Raw genomic sequence first — 19069 nt, 5'->3', positions numbered from 1 at the left:
AGTTGAGTATAATTGTATGTGTTGTTCCTCTAATATTTAATTTGTCATTGCTGCTGCTTTATGAAAATTGTTCTACTTTTGCTAATAGAGTAGCATGTATTCTTTCTAGACAGTTCAGGTGTGTACACACAGGTGAGAGATGAGGGAAGTCTTAATTTTGAGAAATGTTCTCGATGTCCAGCGAGCTTGTGCTTTCTGAGCTTTGTGCTATTGAAGCAGCAGCAGGTGGATTTGGCACTTAATCTAACATTAGCCTGAGATACTGTTCACCATTCAAACCAGGCTGGAGGCCATGCAGGTCAGTGCATGCAGATAGTTACCGTAGCCTTATGATAGCTCTCAAGTGGTACCTGTTAGGAAATGTTACGGGAGACGATGGGACCGTGATATCTCTAATTCCATACGAAGGTGACGTACATGTGGGTCAGCACCAGTTAATCTTCTGAGCAAGTCTTGTAAGCATTATTCTGTGTATGACCAGTGAGATAGAATTCATAAAGGTCTTGAATAATAAGACTGATCTATCTAATGAAATAACACTTTAAAAAGTATATTGTTTTTCTTTTAGATTTCAGAGACACATTACACTCCTGAACTAAATTATGAAAGCAAAGTAACATTAGACATTATAAGTATTTACTTCTAGTAAGAAAATGCTTTAAAATAGTTTTATGATTTCTTTCAACCGTAACCCGTAAGTTGCTTACTAACAGTTTGGATGATTTTCACCTTCTGCACATTCACTACAAATTGAGAAAGTGCTGCGTTTTACGTCACTGTGGTTTGAATTGCATTCTTAATCTAGTAGAAATTTAATTTAGTGGAATGGTTATGTGGTTTCACTGGTGGAGTGCCTATCTGGTGTGCACAGTGTCCAGTGTCCGGAGTTTAATCCTCAGCACCAAGTAAGCTGGGCATTTGCTGTGGCCCATGCTTGTAATTTTAGCTCTCCAGAGTTGGAGGCAAGTGGATCAGATGTTGAAGGCATCTTCACTGCATAGTGAGTTTGATGCTAGCTTGAAAGACATGAGATCCTGTCTTCCTTCAACCCATTTTACTGTATATTGCATAGTGTATTTGAATTTGTTTATCATAGGATAGCTCATTTTAAAAGTAGTTCTCTTTAAGAAATGTTATGTGGCCACTTCTCCTGTAGGTGAAAACTGTAGTAATATGAGTGTACAGTGTGTCCCTGGGTTAGACAGGTAACTGCTGAGCAAAGGTGATGAACACTCTCAGGACCTATTAAAAAGATGAAGAAAGAAAGATATTTTGCCCCATCTTCTTGTTTTTAAGATGCTCCAGGCCATAGGAACGGGAAAAGCAAATGGTCGTTCCTGTTCAGCTTGGCAGACCTGAAGTCAGTCAAGCAGAGCAAGGAGGGCATGGGCTGGTCGTACCTGGTCTTCTGTCTGAAGGATGACGTCATGCTGCCTGCCCTGCACTTCCATCAAGGAGACAGCAAACTGCTGATCGAATCTCTTGAGAAATATGTGGTATTGTGTGAGTAAGTACCCAATCATTTTCTACTTATTTAAGCAGGAGTGTTAAAGTAATACTTGTCATGAGCATCAGTGACCTGAGGGGACATGGGTGTGAGCGCACACAGGGGTGTCAGCAACTTAGTTTCTGTGTTAGTGATTGAATAACATTTAGTATTTTGAACCTAAAACTTCTTATCAGTTCATTAGCTTTTTCCATTTTAAAATACCATTTACATATTGTCGTGCTTGTGGATGCATTTATGCTGTGGCATTCATACCTAGGTTGTTGGTTCTCCCCTTCTACCGTGTGAGTCCTTGGGATTGAATGCAGGCCATCTAGGTTGGCAACAGGGGCCTTTACACCGATCCATCGTGTTGTCCCAATATGTTCTTTATGTTTGTTTGCTTATTTGTTTTCTAAGGGAAATGTAATTTAATAACGATGCTTCAGTAATTATGAATTGTGTTTTCTTAATTTACCTTTATTTTTATTTTAAATACACAGTTTATATGTAAGATTGGAACTTTTAAGTCAAGCAATTCTTCTTCCTTTTATAAAATTTAAGTTGGCCAGGCAGTGGTGGCACACACCTTTTATCCCAGCACTTGGGAGGCAGAGGCAGGTGGATTTCTGAGTTCGAGGCCAGCCTGGTCTACAGATTGAGTTCCAGGACAGCCAGGGCTACACAGAGAAACCCTGTCTTGAAAAGCAAACAAATAAACAAATGTAAGTTGGAAAACAAGGCCCTCTCACTTTGTGAACGCTCTGTCTCCTCTAGTCCCTGCCTGTCTGGCACACAGTCCCTCTCTTGCTCTTGTTCTCATCAAGCACTTGGGGTGTAACTCAGAAAAGACTGCCCTGATCACTGGATAGATACTCAGTTGTGAATGAAGCAGGCGTGGGCCTCTGAGATGGGATGTCATGAGTGAAGTGACAAGTGAGTGACAACAGTAAAGATCAGATAAAGGAAGTGTGAGGCTGTGACGGGGAGCTTTATCTAACATACAGAGAGGTCGGTGAGCGAGCAAAGACTCAAGAATAGGCAGGTCCAAGACAGTCCTGAAGATGCTTGAACCCTTAGCATGAAGGAATAGAGAGATTTGGTAAGGAAGGAGGTTTTAGTTGGAGAGAAGAATAGACCATGCCACAATCTCAGCGATGGTCAGCATGACAGACTCAGAAGTTTGGAGCAGGGAGAGAGGCTGCAGAGTAACAGACAAGGCCCTCGTGAGTAAATGGCGGGCAGGGTCAAGAAGGGTCGTGCAGCCGTCTTAGCAGGTTGTGCTGCCATCTGCATGAGTTAAGGTCCTGCACTAGGATACTGACAGGTACAATAGAGTTTATCAGTGGATTTGTAGCAGGCCCCTCTCCACTCTGCATGAGTCAGGCGTTGGAGGTGTAGGCTTAGCTTGCTTTTGAGACAGGCCCTTGCTCTGTAGCCTAGGTTGGTCCTTTCTCAGCTTCCAGAGTGCTGGGTTTATAGCTATGCACCAGTGTGTATGGCTCAGAGGTAGACTTAGCTTTAATTAAGCACTTTGTTTTAAATGTGCCAGACTAACACAATGTCCTGCACTGTGTACAGAGAAGAGGTCAAAGTGCTCTTAGAAAAACATTTGGAGGTTGTTGGAATTTGAAGGATTCCTCAGTGCTACACTTCTGTGGTTGGTGAAACTGGGCCTCGGCATAGCACACAAGCCCTCCCCTCCCCCGCTCCCCTCTTCCCCACTGTGTGTGTGTGTGTGTGTGTGTGTTTTGTTTTGTTTGAGATAGGGTCTTAATGTAACCCACGCTAGCCTTGAGCTTGATACATAGCAGAGGCTAGCCTTAAACGTTTGATCTTCCTACTTTTACCTCCCAAGTGTTTGGGTTACTGTTGTGTTCATACATTAAACTTCATCACATGGCATAGTGTCCTTTATTTGAGCCACATGGTTTCTGAGTTCCTGAAAGCACCTAAACTTTTTCTTGTTCTTTGGTCATTTGTATATGCTATTGGTCCTGTTCAGAGAAATCTCCTGTTTAGTTTCTAAGGTCTCAAGTTACTGCTTTCCCAGAGTGACTTTCCTGAATTCTTCCTCTCCCACTAATGCTCATTCTGTCTCTCCTCCTCCCTGTTTCATGTCCTGATTGCTTTTCTCATGCTACTGAAGAGGATAATTTTGTCTTTTGTGATGGCTAGTTTTATGTACACGTGACACAAAGTAGTGTCGTTTTGGAAGAAGGACCCTCAGTTGAAAAAATGCCCCAACAGATAGGCATATGAGCAAGCTTGTAGTTCATTCTCTTGATTGATGTGAGAAGGTCCAGCTCACTGTGGGCAGTGCCACCCCTGGGCTGAGCCAAAGAGGTGGAGCAAGCCAGTGAGCAGCACAGCTCCTGCTTCCAGATCTGCTCTGACTTTTCTCTCCCCTCCAAGTTGCTTGTGTTCGTGGAGTTTTTTTTTTTTTTTTTTTTTTGGTTTTTTCGAGACAGGGTTTCTCTTTATAGCTCTGGCTGTCCTGGAGCTCACTTTGTAGACCAGGCTAGCCTCGAACTCAGAAATCCGCCTGTCTCTGCCTCCCGAGTGCTGGGATTAAAGGCGTGCGCCACCACACCCGGCTGTGTTCGTGGAGTTTTATGATAGCAGTGAAACCCCAAGGTATTGCTTTATTTTTTTGTGTGTTCTACTCTAGAAAAGTAAACTTCAGAAGGCTAGAGATGGTATCTTGTTTTCATTTTTTTCCTTGTTCCTACCCATAATACCCAGTATAATATAGATGTCCAATTAAAGTTGAATGAATAAATGATAATTATGTTTGATATATACTTTTGAAAGAGTATTACAAAAATATTTCTGTATAATTTCAAAGAGAAATGGGAGATTGGTAAAATGTCAGGTCATAGGATGTTTTTATACTAGATGAGTTTAGTGGCTATTCATTCCTGGCTGTCAGCTTGACTATATCCAGAATGAAGTCAGTCCAGAATTGGAAGGCTCGCCTGTGGTCCTGATCTTGAGGATCCTGATCTTGAGGCTGAGCGATACAAGTTTCTGACCTGGGTCTTCGCATGGAGATCTTGAGGCATAGTGGCTATGCATCCCAGGAGAGTAAGGCAAGGAGATCTCTGAGTTCAAGATCATCTGGGACAAAGCAAGTCCCAGATCCAGGCTTGGTGGCACCTACCTTTAATTTTGGCCACACCTTCTGCTGGAGAACTACATAAGGGCTTTGGAAGGAGGAGGATTCATTCTTTCTTTGACTGCTTTCCTTGTGGGACTAAGCGACTGCTAGATACTTGGACTACAGACAAATTCCTTTACTATATAGAGACACACTAGTTCTGTGACTCTAGAGAATCCTGACTAATACACTTAAGCAATTGAGTGTGTTGTGGTCATGTTATGTAGGCAGTATGTAAACAGGGAGGAAAGGTGGAGCGAAGGTGCTGTTGTCAGGGAGATGGAAGTACGTGGCACTGTAGTTTATGCCAGCATGGTTGGTGCTCACCTCATACTTCCATGTGAGCCAGCTCACTGGCTGTATATTGGGCACAGGAGAAGCACATTCTCTTTGGTAAGAAGATCCACGACCGAGGAGAGGCCTAGAGAGTGTTACAGCAGCCATGCATTGTATTCTCCTTTTCTCCCAGGCAGGTCTCCCCCAGGAGGAGAGTTTCTTAAGAAGTGCTTCTTTTTGAAAATGGGTAGCTATGAACACAGTGTCTTCGATGAAGCACTGGATGGAAAAGTAGCCGTGGTCACAAGAAGCATGGCTTCTGCTTTTGTGGATTGTGTAGCATTGTAGAGACCATCTGCTTTGTTTGCTTTCCCCATTGCTGTGACAGAGTATTAGACAAAGGGACGTGAGGAAGGAGAAAGGGATTCCAGTCAGCCATGTGCAGAAGACATGGGAGCTGAAGCTTGGGCAGCTGCTAACATTGCCTCTGCACTCAGCTCCGTCTCCTTTCTGTTCAGTCCAGCCCCCCCCCCCCCCAAGCCCAATGCAGTGTCCTGCCCTTCCCACCCTCACTGCTGTACCTAGAGGCTTGCCTCTTAGGTCATTCTAGATAGTGTCATGTTTACAGCCAACATTAATTATCATATCAGCATCAATGAAATAAATAATAACATTTCAGTTGTAATAGATACTGCTTTCCTGCTACAAATTATTTTGAATTACATCATACTTTATAGATGTGAATATACAGTGAATATAAGTAGCACAAAAAGATTTTCCAAATAGTTACCAATATAAAAATTCATACATTTGATCAACTATCCATATTTAGGATGTCTTCCCAACTCAGTTAGACCTATGCAGATAGTCACAGATAACCCCCACAAGCCTGTTTTGTCTCCTATGTGATTCCAAGTTGTAGTAACTTGACAAACAAGACTGACATCTCATCCTAATGGCATTGACTCCTTAAGTATTGTTTCCCTCTCACTGAGCAGGGTCTTGAAGTGGGTGAGCAGAGAATGCTAGCGCTCTTGGGACAGACTGGGCTATAGAGCCAGAAAGATGGAGGCCAGTGGTCTTGGGACAGACTGGGTTATAGAGCTAGAAAGATGGAGGCCAGTGGTCTTGGGGCAGACTGGGCTATAGAGCTAGAAAGATGGAGGCCAGTGGTCTTGGGGCAGACTGGGCTATAGAGCTAGAAAGATGGAGGCCAGTGGTCTTGGGACAGACTGGGCTATAAAGCTAGAAAGATGGAGGCCAGTGGTCTTGGGACAGACTGGGCTATAAAGCTAGAAAGATGGAGGCCAGTGGTCTTGGGACAGACTGGGTTATAGAGCTAGAAAGATGGAGGCCAGTGGTCTTGGGACAGACTGGGCTATAGAGCTAGAAAGATGGAGGCCAGTGGTCTTGGGGCAGACTTGGCTATAAAGCTAGAAAGATGGAGGCCAGTGGTCTTGAGACAGACTGGGCTATAGAGCTAGAAAGATGGAGGCCAGTGGTCTTGGAACAGACTGGGCTATAGAGCTAGAAAGATGGAGGCCAGTGGTCTTGGGACAGACTGGGCTATAGAGCCAGAAAGATGGAGGGAGGCCAGCGGTGCATTCTTTGCCATTTCAGGTTTTCTAGCTTCTTGGTGCTTACTATTTATTAAATGATTTTCTATTTTAGATAACCAATGTTGCATTGATATAGTAAGCTTTTATTTATTATCATTTAAAGCTCTGTATTCACTTGAAGAAAAGAATGTAGTTGTTGAACTGCAGATACGAAGAAGAAATCACCATATTACCAACATGTAACCACAAAAACTTTCCTGGAAACTCAAGTTTTTGTTAGAATGTGTGGGAAGCATTTTAATTCTATTGAATTATTTTCTAATACAGGCAGTGGTTTTTTTTTCCCCCCACATTACTACATGAATATCTAAACAGTAGAAACTTTTTCTAAAAAAGCAAAAATGGCCGTTTTATCATATCACACTAACTATTCCCAAGGTTAGTTACTATATATAAAGTTTGTCACTGTGAATATTCTGTAACATTGATTTAAAAATAGTCTATGTGTATAGGTGTTTTGTCTGCATGTATGTGTGTATATCATGTTCTTGCCTGGTGCCTGTGGAGGCCAGAAGAGGGCATCAGATCCCCTGGACTGGAGTTGCAGACTATTGCTAGCCTCCTTGTGGATTCTGAGACTCAACCGCAGGCTCTTTAGACGAGCAGGCAGTGCTCCTAATAGCTGAGCCCTGTCTCCTGTCTCTCCCCGTCTCTGCATTGACTTTTTCTTTTCGTTGAGTCTCAGTTGCTGTTGGCTGCAGTGCTGTTACTGTATTTCATTAGTGGGACAGTAACAGTACAAAGTAGCTTCTGGGTCAGACCCATGCACAGACGTTGTTCAATATGGTTTCTAAGTCTGTTGGCTCATGTTGGAGCTGGGAAGCACCTCGAATTTTTAGGTGATATTCTTACTATTGCAATTTTTTCCCTTTAACTTTTTGCAGGCAGTGTTACAGTTGCTGGTGCTAACATCACTTAAAGTTCATTTTAGTATGGCATTAAGTTTTAACATCTTTTTTAGCATGAGAGATTAGCTTCCCAGAACACATACTTTGAGATTAAATCAGTGTGATAACTTGGCAGTTATAAGCATGTTCTGAAAGCCAGTCCTTCCTAGTGAAGCTGCCTGAGAGTGCTCTCTCCCTCGGTCACTGTGTTTTCTAACACTTTGATGACTTCCTTCAGGGTAGTTGAGCCTTACATTTCTTCAGCATTTCCCCAAGGAGGACCTGCAATATCCGTCAGGGAGTGTACAGTATTAAAAAATGAAGATATTGTGGCTGCTGGTTTGTAATGCACTTGCATCTCCTGTGGTCAGGTTAAGGGGGTCACTCTGATGCTAGTTTCAGAAAGACATAATGAATGAAAGTGTGATATGTTTTAATTGTGCCCCTGTGATGGTTTATATATGCTTGACCCAGGGAGTGGCACTGTTAGGAGGTGGGGACCTGTTGGAGTAGATGTGACCTGGTTGGAGTAGATGTGTCACTGTGGGCTTGGGCTTAAGGCCCTCATCCTAGCTGCCTAAGACCACCCCCACCCCAAACACACTGTGTACTAGCTTCTATGGTCTCTCAGGGAACCAGTGTTGCTCATACCCAGGTTGGGAAAAGCTCCTGTTTTGGATTTCATATCCCTTGTAGCATTTCTGCTTTATCCTGTTATGTTAGAATCAAGATGAGATAGCTGTTATTGAAGATCTTATCTCAACATTTGTAATAAACTAGATGTGTATTGCAGCAGAAAACATTTAGTTTTTATTTTAACCATAGAACATTTATAGATTTATTACAGCTAACTTACTAGGTCATAAAACAATAGAAAAAGACTGGTTAGCTTGTCTGATTCTGTGAAAAAAGCACAGTGTGTACTCTGGTTACTAAGGAGTGTGGAAAGAGACCTGTTTTTCAACTTTTAATAAGAAAACTAGAACTGTATGGTCACTGAAAATATATATGTATGTATGTGTGTGTAAACACTTTTTAATGTATGCATGTATAGCTATGTTTAGCATCATTATCAAAGAACCTTCATATCCTGAATTTTTAAACATTTTGTACTGTATTACTTAAAAGCTGGGGAGAAAATTTGGAAACCATTTCAAAATGTGTTTCTTATTTTGTATATATCACATACTTGAATCCTACAATTTGGTTTCATTTGTTTTTTTATAACAAAGACATATATATTGTAGACTTTACTGTTGTAAATTTTATCTAAGGATTCAGTTTCACTGTAACATAAATATCTTGACTTTCCCTAGAATAAAATCATAAAAATATGTTTGTTACATTCCATTTTAAGATGTAATATTTTGATTGGAGAGATGGCTCAGTAGTTAAGAGAAATTGCGATTCTCACAGAAGAACCAAGCTCAGTTCCCAGAACCCACCCTTACCACTCACAACCACCTTTAATACAGTTCTTGGTACCAGGTACACATGCGTCCTACATACATACATGTAAGCAGAATGCACACACAATAAGTTAAGTGGTGCATGTCTTTAATTCTAGCACTTGGGAGGCAGATGCAGGTGGATCTCTTGAGTTCTAGGCCAGCCTGGTCTACACAGTGCATTCCAGGACAGCTGAGGCTACACAGAGAAACTTGTCTCAACACACAAACACAAGTTTAATATTTCCTGTTTCATGAAGGTTTTTTTTTATAGTTCTAGGTATTTGCTAATAGGGAATTTTTTTTACTAAGAAACTTCTGGAGCTAGAGTTTTTTTTTTTTTTTTTTAAATGCACTAGTTATTCAGGAGATAATTGAAATATTGTGGTAGTAATTTCTAAAAATCTCCATTTCTATTTACAGGTCACCACAAGATAGTAGAACACTTCTTGTCAATTGTCAGAATAAGAGTCTCTCACAGTCTTTTGAAAATCTTCTTGATGAACCAGCATATGGCTTAATACAAGTATGTTGTTATAGTCCTTAGATGTAGTCTTTATCTGTGTGTCAGTTTGACTCTGGTTTCAGACCAGAGAATGAGCAGGTGTCGTCTGTGATGTTTAGGGCATAGTACTGAGGCCTCTTACAGAGTAATAATTACTGTTGAGCCAGGTCTTTCCTTTTTCATAGTGCTGAAATAAGGCAGATTTTAATTATGCTTTTGATTCATGTGAAGGATCACAGAGTAGGATATTTCAACTTAATGATTAGTTTAGAAAAAAAAGCAATCTGAATTTTTGTTTTACTTCTCAGTAGATAGTGTGGATATTAGGATGTATCTGATTCTTCCAAATGTGTTTAGGTAGAGTCTTGCTTTTGACCAAAAGCACTCACTGAACCCGTGCAGGGCCCCTGCAAGTGGTCAGCCCTTCAGCCCCGTGGCACATGCCAAAGTGCTTGCTAGGATTCTGGCCCCTTGTCTTGACTTGGGCCATGTAAAGATTAACAACATAAACAGAGAGTTGAGAAACAAGTAGGTCAAGAGGATCTTCTCCTTAAGAAAGTGTTCTTCTGAGGAGTGATTTAATAAACAGCTGTCTTAGCAGGCGTTAGGAACAACCCTAGGACTAGACATTAAGAAGACTTTGCTGTTTTCAGGACAGCTCTGCCCTAGACATGTTTTTTGATGTAAGCAGCTAATTTAGATCAATTAAAATATCAGCTCTTACCTAAACAAACTGAGCTTTTAAATTTATCTATCAAATATTTTGTGTTAGTGTGGTAGTGCACACTTTAAGAAATACATATCTGTATTTTTTCTTTTTCTTTTTTCTTTTTTTTTTTTTTTTTTTTTTGTGAAGGCAGGCCTGCTAGACAGAAGAAAGCTGTTGTGGGCCATTCACCACTGGAGAGTAAGCCCTGTGTGCATTCTGTATGCAGATTGACTGAGGCCTGCAGAGCATTTGCTGATCAGCAATTCAATCAGTAGCATTGATTTGTCGTCTATTACGCTATTTTAACTAAATGGTTTAAATTTAAAATTTCTTTCTAGAAAAAAACCCTAAGATAATCATAGAAGACTCTGTTTTAGCTCTGATTTCCCTCCCTTTAGAAGCTTTGCTGTTTGCCACTTACAGGATAATTTGTTTCTTATTTTTTAAATAACTAATGCTAATATTTTTTTCTACTACCTAGAAAATTAAAAAGGATCCTTATACAGCAACCATGGTAGGATTTTCCAAAGTTACAAACTACATTTTTGACAGTTTGCGAGGCAGCGATCCCTCTACACATCAACGACCACCTTCAGAAATGGCGGATTTTCTTAGTGATGCTATCCCAGGTCTCAAGATAAACCAGCAAGAAGAACCAGGGTTTGAAGTCATCACTAGAGTGAGTGGAGATTAAAGTAACCTAGTTCTCAACCTTGTAGCAGAAGAATGCATAGTGAGTACTACAGAAGACAGCTCCCTTTTCACAGCTGGTTTCTGCAGCCCACTCAGAGTAGCTCGCTTTGCTGACTTGTTCTCATATGAACGCCTCTTCTTCTGTGATGGCTTTCTGGTAGTTGTTTTGTGGAGTGCAGAACAGTAAAAGGAATGCCGAGTTTGCCTGTCGCCTGTTAGGTTTGTTTGTAATTTGCCCATTTCTGTGTAGGGCCAGAGGCAGCGTGACAGGACTTAGGGCTCTGGTTCGCCTCTAAGTCTCTAAGATGGGGTTGGGCCTTGAAAGAAAGCAAATCTTTATATAATGTTCAGCAAGGCTTCTGAGCTTGCTGCAACTTGAGGCTTGCTCATAATTATAAAATTGTAAATTTGTAAGTTGTGGTACGTAATTAAAGGCTTTATCTTTAAATAGTATCTTAAAATCACCACCATCTATTAATCAAATAAAAACAGTAGAAACTGCCAAGTGGGACGAATGTGTCATGAATCAGTTTTGAGAATTGCAAACCTCAGTTTGTAAGAAAAGCTAATTTTAGAGTGTGATAGTGGAATAATTATATACTCTATCTCTTCTTAATAATATACCATTTGATTTGAGGGTTTCGTAGAATTGACGCCGAATGATTTTTACTATGTAATTGAAGATGTAATGACAAATAGTTTCAATCAGTGCAGTCTCTGAATTTGTTCTATAGAGGGGAAATGTGTGTGACGCTGCCTAATAAAGGCCCTTAACTTAAAACTAACTGGACAAGGAAGGAAGGCTGGAGGAGCAGTAACGCTCCTGCCTGAGGAACGGTGTCTTAGCTTTCACTTACGCCTTGATTTCATGTACAGATGTGTGAGAAGTACTCTTTATTTCTCCTCCTGTTCTAGATTGATTTGGGAGAGCGACCTGTTGTGCAAAGGCGGGAGCCAGTGTCCCTGGAAGAATGGAACAAAAGCCTTGACTCTGAAGGAAGACTCGTAGCTGTGGAAAGCATGAAGCAAAAGATATTCAGAGGGGTGGGGACCACCTGTGCTTCTGATTGTGTCAGAGCTGGGCTGCTTGCTTGCTTTTGCACGAAGAGTTGACTCTCCTTTCTTTAATGAAAGATATAATAAAATGCTGTGTTAAGTGGAAGAGTGGGGAGCTTACAGTGCCGAGTGCTGAGTTTGCAGATGTCCATACATCTAGGGAAGATGAGTGTTCTGGTTTTGTTGTGCGGGTTCCATGAGGAGCCTTCTAAGAGTAGCATTGTCTACCCAGTAAGGTTGGCCTTCCTCCTCCTCAGCCTCTGTCCACCGTGCAGTCTGCTGTATGCTTTTGGCAGTTTGGCAACTACTAACATTGTCAGGGTCTAGAACAAGAAACAAGACAGTATTCACTGAATTATTTAGAAATAGAAAACTTAGGTAGTAAGTTTCCTCTTTATTTATAGTCAAGTTTTGTGAACTTAGAGTATTGTTTTTTGTTTGTTTATGTGTTTTTAACTAATGTGATTAATATGAATACTTTCTTTAGGGTCTTAGTCATTCATTAAGAAAGCAAGCATGGAAATTTCTCCTGGGTTATTTTCCTTGGGATAGTACCAAAGAGGAAAGAACTCAATTACAAAAACAAAAAACGTAAGTATATGATGCTTTTGTATTTTTACCAGAGAAACTCAAGTAACCCACCCATACAAATTAAGTTTTTATGGAAAGATTTGGAGTAGACCAGCAGGAAACGGGAGGACAATTAGATTTCATTGTTTCAATTTAAAAATTAGAAGCAATGTAATTATTTCAAGCCAGAAACACTTATTTAGAAGGATCTTGTTATAGCTATGTTTGTGACTCTGTAAACATGGTAAAATGTCTAAGTTTTCTGTGCTAGCTTTGCATAAAGACAACTATTTAGATATAAGGTATAGTACTCATTTCTGTTGGTTTTATAATTTATGAAATTGTAGAATTGGGTTATATGTGTATTTGCTGTTTATATTAGCTATAAGTTATTTTCATGTGCTCATACAATGGTCACATAAAAGAAAGCGTCTATTTCTTATTCTTGTAGAGAAATATAACTAACTTCCCAGGTGTTTTTATGTCTTACCTTTGATTTTAAACTATTTTCAAGCACTATGTGTATATCAAAGGTCTAGTAACAAAACAGGAAAACAACTTTTAGCGTTGGGTTTAAAAGGTTATTTGAATTCTTGTTTATATTTATTCAAGAGCTTTACTGACTCAAATATTTAATAAGTAGAATAAGTTTAGAAATCATTTCAAGAATTGAAGTGTATGAAGGTATACCTAAGATGCTAGCAGCTGAAGTTGATCCCATCTGTTTTCCTGTTTTCACGTGTGTCTAACTAAACACTTCACTGTCATGTTTGTAAACTTACTGCCACCGTCATAGATACTCTGATATACTATGTATACACAACTCAAGTAAGCAGTGTCACAGACACAAGGTTCAATGGCGTCCTGGTGTCTGCTGTCTCCTACAGTGATGAGTACTTCAGGATGAAACTGCAGTGGAAGTCTGTCAGTGAGGCCCAGGAGAAGAGAAACTCACGCCTGAGAGACTACAGAAGTCTGATCGGTAGGTTTCCATATGTGATAGCATCGATATTGGGGCTCAAAAGAAACCCGGATTGGAAACTGTGGGCAGTATACATTTATGTGTAGTCTAGCAGGCCTGTTCGTTTACCTTTGCGTATTTAAGTACTGATGTGCTGCTGTCATTCCAAATGTGAATGACGGAAAGATTATTTCCTTATTTTAAAAGACCTAGTTTTTATTCCCTGAGAAAGTGATGTTGTGCTTATTGTCAAAAATTAGAAACTGTAGGTGACCAAAAAGAAAATAAAAATTTGTTTTTGCTACCTGGAGATAATTATGGTTAGCTTTAATGTGCATATTCCCTGCTACCCCAGGGTCTGTGTAGTCTTGGCTATCCTGAGCTTGCTATGGAGACCCGGCTGGTTTTGAACGCTGAGAGTCTCCTGCCTCTGCCTCCTGAGCTCTGATGTGCACCACCATGCCGAGCTGTTTACTTTAGTTAAGGGATTTTAAGTGGGAAGTTTTTGAATTTGAAAATAGAATATTTACCTGGGAATAACTAAAAAGAGATGCTTGGCACAGTTTTAGTACTAAGACCATTAGACTTAGTTCTGGGATACCTGACCCCTGTGGTAAAAATCAAATCTAAAATTATCGAAGGCTGCTGTACACACCTGCCTGGCCTGTCTCAACTCACAGTTGGTTTTACACATGAGAAAACAGAAGCATTAATAGGAATGGCTTGTCCAGTGTCACATGGTTGATGAGAATGGAATCCAGGTTTAGTACTCCTGAACTGTCCTTTCATGTCTTGTTTTATATAAATTTGCATAACATTAGGACTTAGTTTCAAATTTTTATATTGAATTTATATACGGATGTTTATAGGTTTATAAATACAGAAAGTCTTTTTTTTTTCCTTCTTTTTTTTTTTTAAATATTTTAATTAGGTATTTTCTTCATTTACATTTCAAATGCTATCTCAAAAGTTCCCCATACCCCCCTCCCCACTCCCCTACCCACCAACTCCCACTTCTTGGCCCTGCCGTTCCCCTATACTGAGGCATATAAAGTTTGCAAGATCAAGGGGCCTCTCTTCCCAATGATGGCTGACTAGGCCATCTTCTTCTACATATGCAGCTAGAGACACAAGCTCGGGGGGTACTGGTTAGTTCATAATGTTGTTCGACCTATAGGGTTGCAGATCCTTTTAGCTCCTTGGGTACTTTCTCTAGCTTCTCCATTGGGGGCCCTGTGTTCCATCCAATAGCTAACAGTGAGCATCCACTTCTGTGTTTGCCAGGCACCAGCATAGCCTCACAAATGCCTGACCTAAAGCTGTACTACAGAGCAATTGTGATTAAAAACTGCATGGTACTGGTATAGCGACAGACAAGTAGACCAATGGAATAGAATCGAAGACCCAGAGATGAACCCACACACCTATAGTCACTTGATCTTTGACAAGGGAGCTAAAACCATCCAGTGGAAAAAAGACAGCATTTTCAACAAATGGTGCTGGCACAACTGGCGGTTATCATGTAGAAGAATGCGAATTGATCTATTCCTATCTCCTTGTACTAAGGTCAAATCTAAGTGGATCAAGGAACTCCACATAAAACCAGAGACAGTGAAACTTATAGAGGAGTGTTGCCCGCGCTTTTGTGTGTCCCCCTGGTAAGAACACGCTCAGGGCAACAAGAATCTTCTGCAGTACAAACTTTATTGCTTACCCCATCAGGAGCCAGTGGAGAAAGGAGCCAGAGAGAGAGCCCGAGATGGTGGAGCCCCCTCCCTTTTATGGAGGACTGTCCTCCGCCTCGGAGTGTCACTCCCTGATTGGCTGCAGCCCCTCAGCCAGAGTTGTCATCACGGGAAAGGCAGAGCACATGGGGTGGGAAACTACCCCAGCGCATGTGCAGATGGTTTGTTTACTACTTAGAACACAGGTGTCAGTGCCATCTTATAATGGCGAATGTGAGGACGGCTCCTTACATCTCCCCCTTTTCTTTTATTTAAGAGCAATAGGCCACCCATAATAATGAGAGTGGAGATAGAGGTCAAATCCCCAGTGTGCAGGTAAAGGAGCCGTACACAAAACCTCCTCCCAGGCTCATCACCCGGAGGGGTCCTGGTCTGGTCCCGTGTCGTTTTTCCTGGGGGAAGGACATTTGGACACTCAACCTTCTTGAAAGATGACATGTCTCCCTAGAATAGGCTCATAAATGCCACAGAGCCCTTCTACTGCAGTGCTTAGCCGTGCAACTCTCTCGGGCTGCTGAAGCACACTCACTCTATCCCGTGCAATGAGACTAGCCTCGTGGGGTGCAAGAGCTGAGTGGCCAGCGACCTATTGCTTAAGCATAGATAACCATATATCAGGGGAAGCACCATGTTCTAGTGCTGCAAGCGCCTGGGAAATAACCACCATGTCTCTCCTAATTTGGGCCTTAAGCTTACAGACCAATCAAAGAAGCAACACTAATCCACAGCAAAGAACAGCTCCAAATAATTCCACCCCCACCCATTCTTTAAAGAAGGAAAATGTTGAAAAGATAGTCCTTAGGTCAGGGACAGGTCCAAGTGCATGGGGCAAGTCTTAATTTTCAAAGGGTCTGTTCAAATTTAGCCGTCCAATTCTGTATCTCCCAACGCTGCTTTCCCTTTGTTGTCGTTGCACTGGACATCACCAAGACGAGGGACATCAGTATTCCCTTGGTCAGTCTGGATTTTTCGGGTGAGTCTTTCTGGTATCCAGAATGGGTTGTCTTCATTCTGTGGAAAAACACAAACAGCTCCCCTGGATCTTATCAAAATAGGATCCGGGCCTTTCCATTTGTTATTTAAAACATCTTTCCATTTAACCATCTCTTTGGGCCTATCTGGCTCTGAACAATGTCGTTCAGCCGCGGTATGGCCATGAGAATCAAGATTTAAAAAATTGAGTGTAAAGAGTGCTGTGGACACAGACACTCTTGGTACTCGGGGTAGAGCCTCCTCGACTCCCCCTTTCTGTTTTATTAGATAGGATTTGAGGGTGCGGTGCGCCCGCTCAATAATACCCTGTCCTTGGGGGTTGTATGGAAGTCCAGTCAGGTGGGTTACGTCCATCTGACGGCAGAACTGTTGGAATTTTTGAGATGTATAAGCTGGTCCATTATCAGTCTTAAGGAGTTTGGGTTTTCCCCAAGCACTCCATGCCTCAAGACAATGTTGAATCACATGTGAGGCCTTTTCTCCGGTTAAAGGAGAGGCAAACATGATGCCAGAGCATGTGTCAATGGACACATGGAGATATTGAAGTTTTCCAAAGGAAGAAACATGTGTAACATCCATTTGCCAGACCTGTAGAGGTCGAATACCGCGTGGGTTAATTCCCACATGAGGAACTGGCAAGAACTCACAGCAGCTTTGACATTGAGTAACAATGTCACGGGCTTCTTTTCTCGTCAAGGAGAAACGGCGGCGTAATGTTTCAGCCGTCACATGAAAATTGTTATGAAAATTTCTTGCAGCCTCTATCGGGGATGTTAGGGCAGCAGCCACCACTTTAGTGGCTTTATCTGCCAGATCATTCCCCAGAGCCATGGGGCCAGGTAGGCCTGAATGGGCTCTAACATGAGTAATATAAACAGGAAATCTTCTAGATAACAAAACTAATTGTATCTGCTGAAAAATATTGGCAACTTTACTGGAAGGCTTAATCACTCCAGCCACTTCTAAAAAATTGAGGGGTTCTAAAAAGGTTTTTAAAACTTCTAAAACCACTAAACATTCTACCACTTGAGGTGAATTTTCATTATATTGTTTGGATACTACTTCACCATTAGCCACATAGGCACCTATGCCAGTTTTTGATCCATCAGTATATACCACAACCCCATTTTTAAGTGGGTTTCTTACTGTTATTTGTGGAAACACAACAGATTGATTTTGGGCGAACTGTAAAATTGGATGTTTTGGATAATGGTTATCTATTTGTCCTGAAAAGGAGGTAACTAAAACTGCCCAATCATTAGATGTGGCTGCCAAGGTCTGAACCTGTGCAGCGATATAAGGTACAATTAAAAGATAGGGATTTCGTCCAAAATGGGTGATTGCTGCTTTTAGGCCTTTAAGGGCGAGCTGTGCAATTGCATCAGGATACCAATTTATTATTTTAGCTGGAGATACATTTGGATGGATCCACAACAATGGCCCATTCTGCCACAAAACTGCGGTTGGCAATTGTGCTGTCTTAAAGACACATAAACTAAAAGGCTGCGAATCCTCAATACGTTGTAATTGTGCATTCTGTAATGCATCTTCCACCTTTTGTAAGGCCTGGCTAGCAGCTAGAGTAAGAGCCCTAGGGGAGGAGATATGAGAATCTCCTTCTAAAATATCAAACAAAGGCCTTAACTCAGCGGAAGGAATCTTCAAAAAAGGTCTGAGCCAGTTAATATCCCCTAACAGCTTCTGAAAATCATTTAAGGTATGGAGGTGATCTCTTCTTATCTCTACCTTTTGGGGCACAATTTTATTTGGGGACACCACAGAGCCCAAAAATTGTCCTGTATCAGAAATTTGGACCTTTTCTGTGGCTATCTGTAAACCCCACTGACTTAAAGTCTTAAGTAGAAAAGGATATGCCTTTTGTAGTATGGTAAGGTTTTTATGGCATAGAAGGATGTCATCCATGTAAAGAAGCAAAATTAAAGAGGGGAATTGTTCCCTCACTGGCAAAAGAGCTTCCTGCACATAAAGTTGGCACATTGTAGGACTATTGGACATTCCCTGTGGTAAGACCTTCCATTGATACCTCTTATCAGGTTCCATGTGATTAATAGAGGGGATGGTAAAGGCAAATCTGGGCCTATCCCTTGGACACAAGGTATAGAAAAGAAACAATCTTTAATATCTATAATAATTAAATTCCAGCCACGTGGTAAGGCGGAAAGTACAGGGAGACCTCTCTGTACGGGGCCAAATAAGTTCATTTGCTCATTAATGGCTCTGAGGTCATGGAGCAGTCTCCACTTTCCTGACTTTTTCTTAATTACAAAAATTGGAGTATTCCAAGGTGAGGTAGATGGTTCAATATGGCCCAGTTCTAATTGTTCATTTACCAGTTGAGTCACAGCTTCCAGTTTTTCAGAGGATAGGGGCCACTGAGGAACCCATATTGGATCCCCTGCTTTCCATGGTATGGGTCGTGCTGCCCCAATGGCTCCTAGAAAAAACCCAGACCCTGTCTATCTTGGTTTCCAGTGGGTGAGATGGGCTCTGTCCTTCCTTGCTCTTGACGTCCTAACCCTTTTCCCTCTTTATAACCCATCTTTGCCATGATATTTCTTACTTTAACCGAACACCCTCCCGACGGGGCATTCTCATTGGACAAAACAAGGCCCAAATGCTGCATAATATCCCTCCCCCAGAGGTTAACCGGGAGTGGGAGCACATAAGGTATGAATTTCCCTCGCTGCCCCTCGGAGGATTCCCATGTCAAGGCAACAGAGCTTATAGTGGGACATGATTGATATCCTAGGCCCTGTAATGAATGAAATGACTCTGTGGTGGGCCATGCTTTGGGCCACCAATGTGTAGAGATTATACTTTTATCTGCTCCGGTATCAAGGATGCCTTCAAACTCTTTTCCGCTGATCTTAAGGCGGAGCTTAGGTCTATCATTCAAAGATACAACCAAATAGGCAGAATCATTTCCAGGGGAGCCCATTT

The 19069-nt window shown here is 41.5% G+C and overlaps 1 protein-coding gene across 3 annotated transcripts in view; it reads left to right on the top strand.

The window, feature by feature from the left end:
- Positions 1–19069, top strand: part of Tbc1d15 (TBC1 domain family member 15) — a 62981-nt gene that overhangs the window by 20372 nt on the left and 23540 nt on the right. For 2 of the 3 annotated variants that reach the window (XM_021173957.3, XM_085843169.1), the window contains exons 5-11: positions 1297–1507; positions 9300–9402; positions 10238–10288; positions 10572–10769; positions 11699–11827; positions 12327–12430; positions 13297–13391. In XM_021173957.3, the coding sequence (XP_021029616.2) occupies positions 1297–1507; positions 9300–9402; positions 10238–10288; positions 10572–10769; positions 11699–11827; positions 12327–12430; positions 13297–13391 (891 nt within the window). The remainder of the gene's footprint in view (positions 1–1296; positions 1508–9299; positions 9403–10237; positions 10289–10571; positions 10770–11698; positions 11828–12326; positions 12431–13296; positions 13392–19069) is intronic. The other variant, XM_021173958.3, reaches the window with a different exon arrangement.

Source organism: Mus caroli, unplaced genomic scaffold (genome assembly GCF_978045245.1).
Source record: "Mus caroli unplaced genomic scaffold, Mus_caroli_1 scaffold_9, whole genome shotgun sequence".
NCBI classification, from domain to species: domain Eukaryota; kingdom Metazoa; phylum Chordata; class Mammalia; order Rodentia; family Muridae; genus Mus; species Mus caroli.
This window is presented reverse-complemented; position numbering and strand designations above follow the sequence as displayed.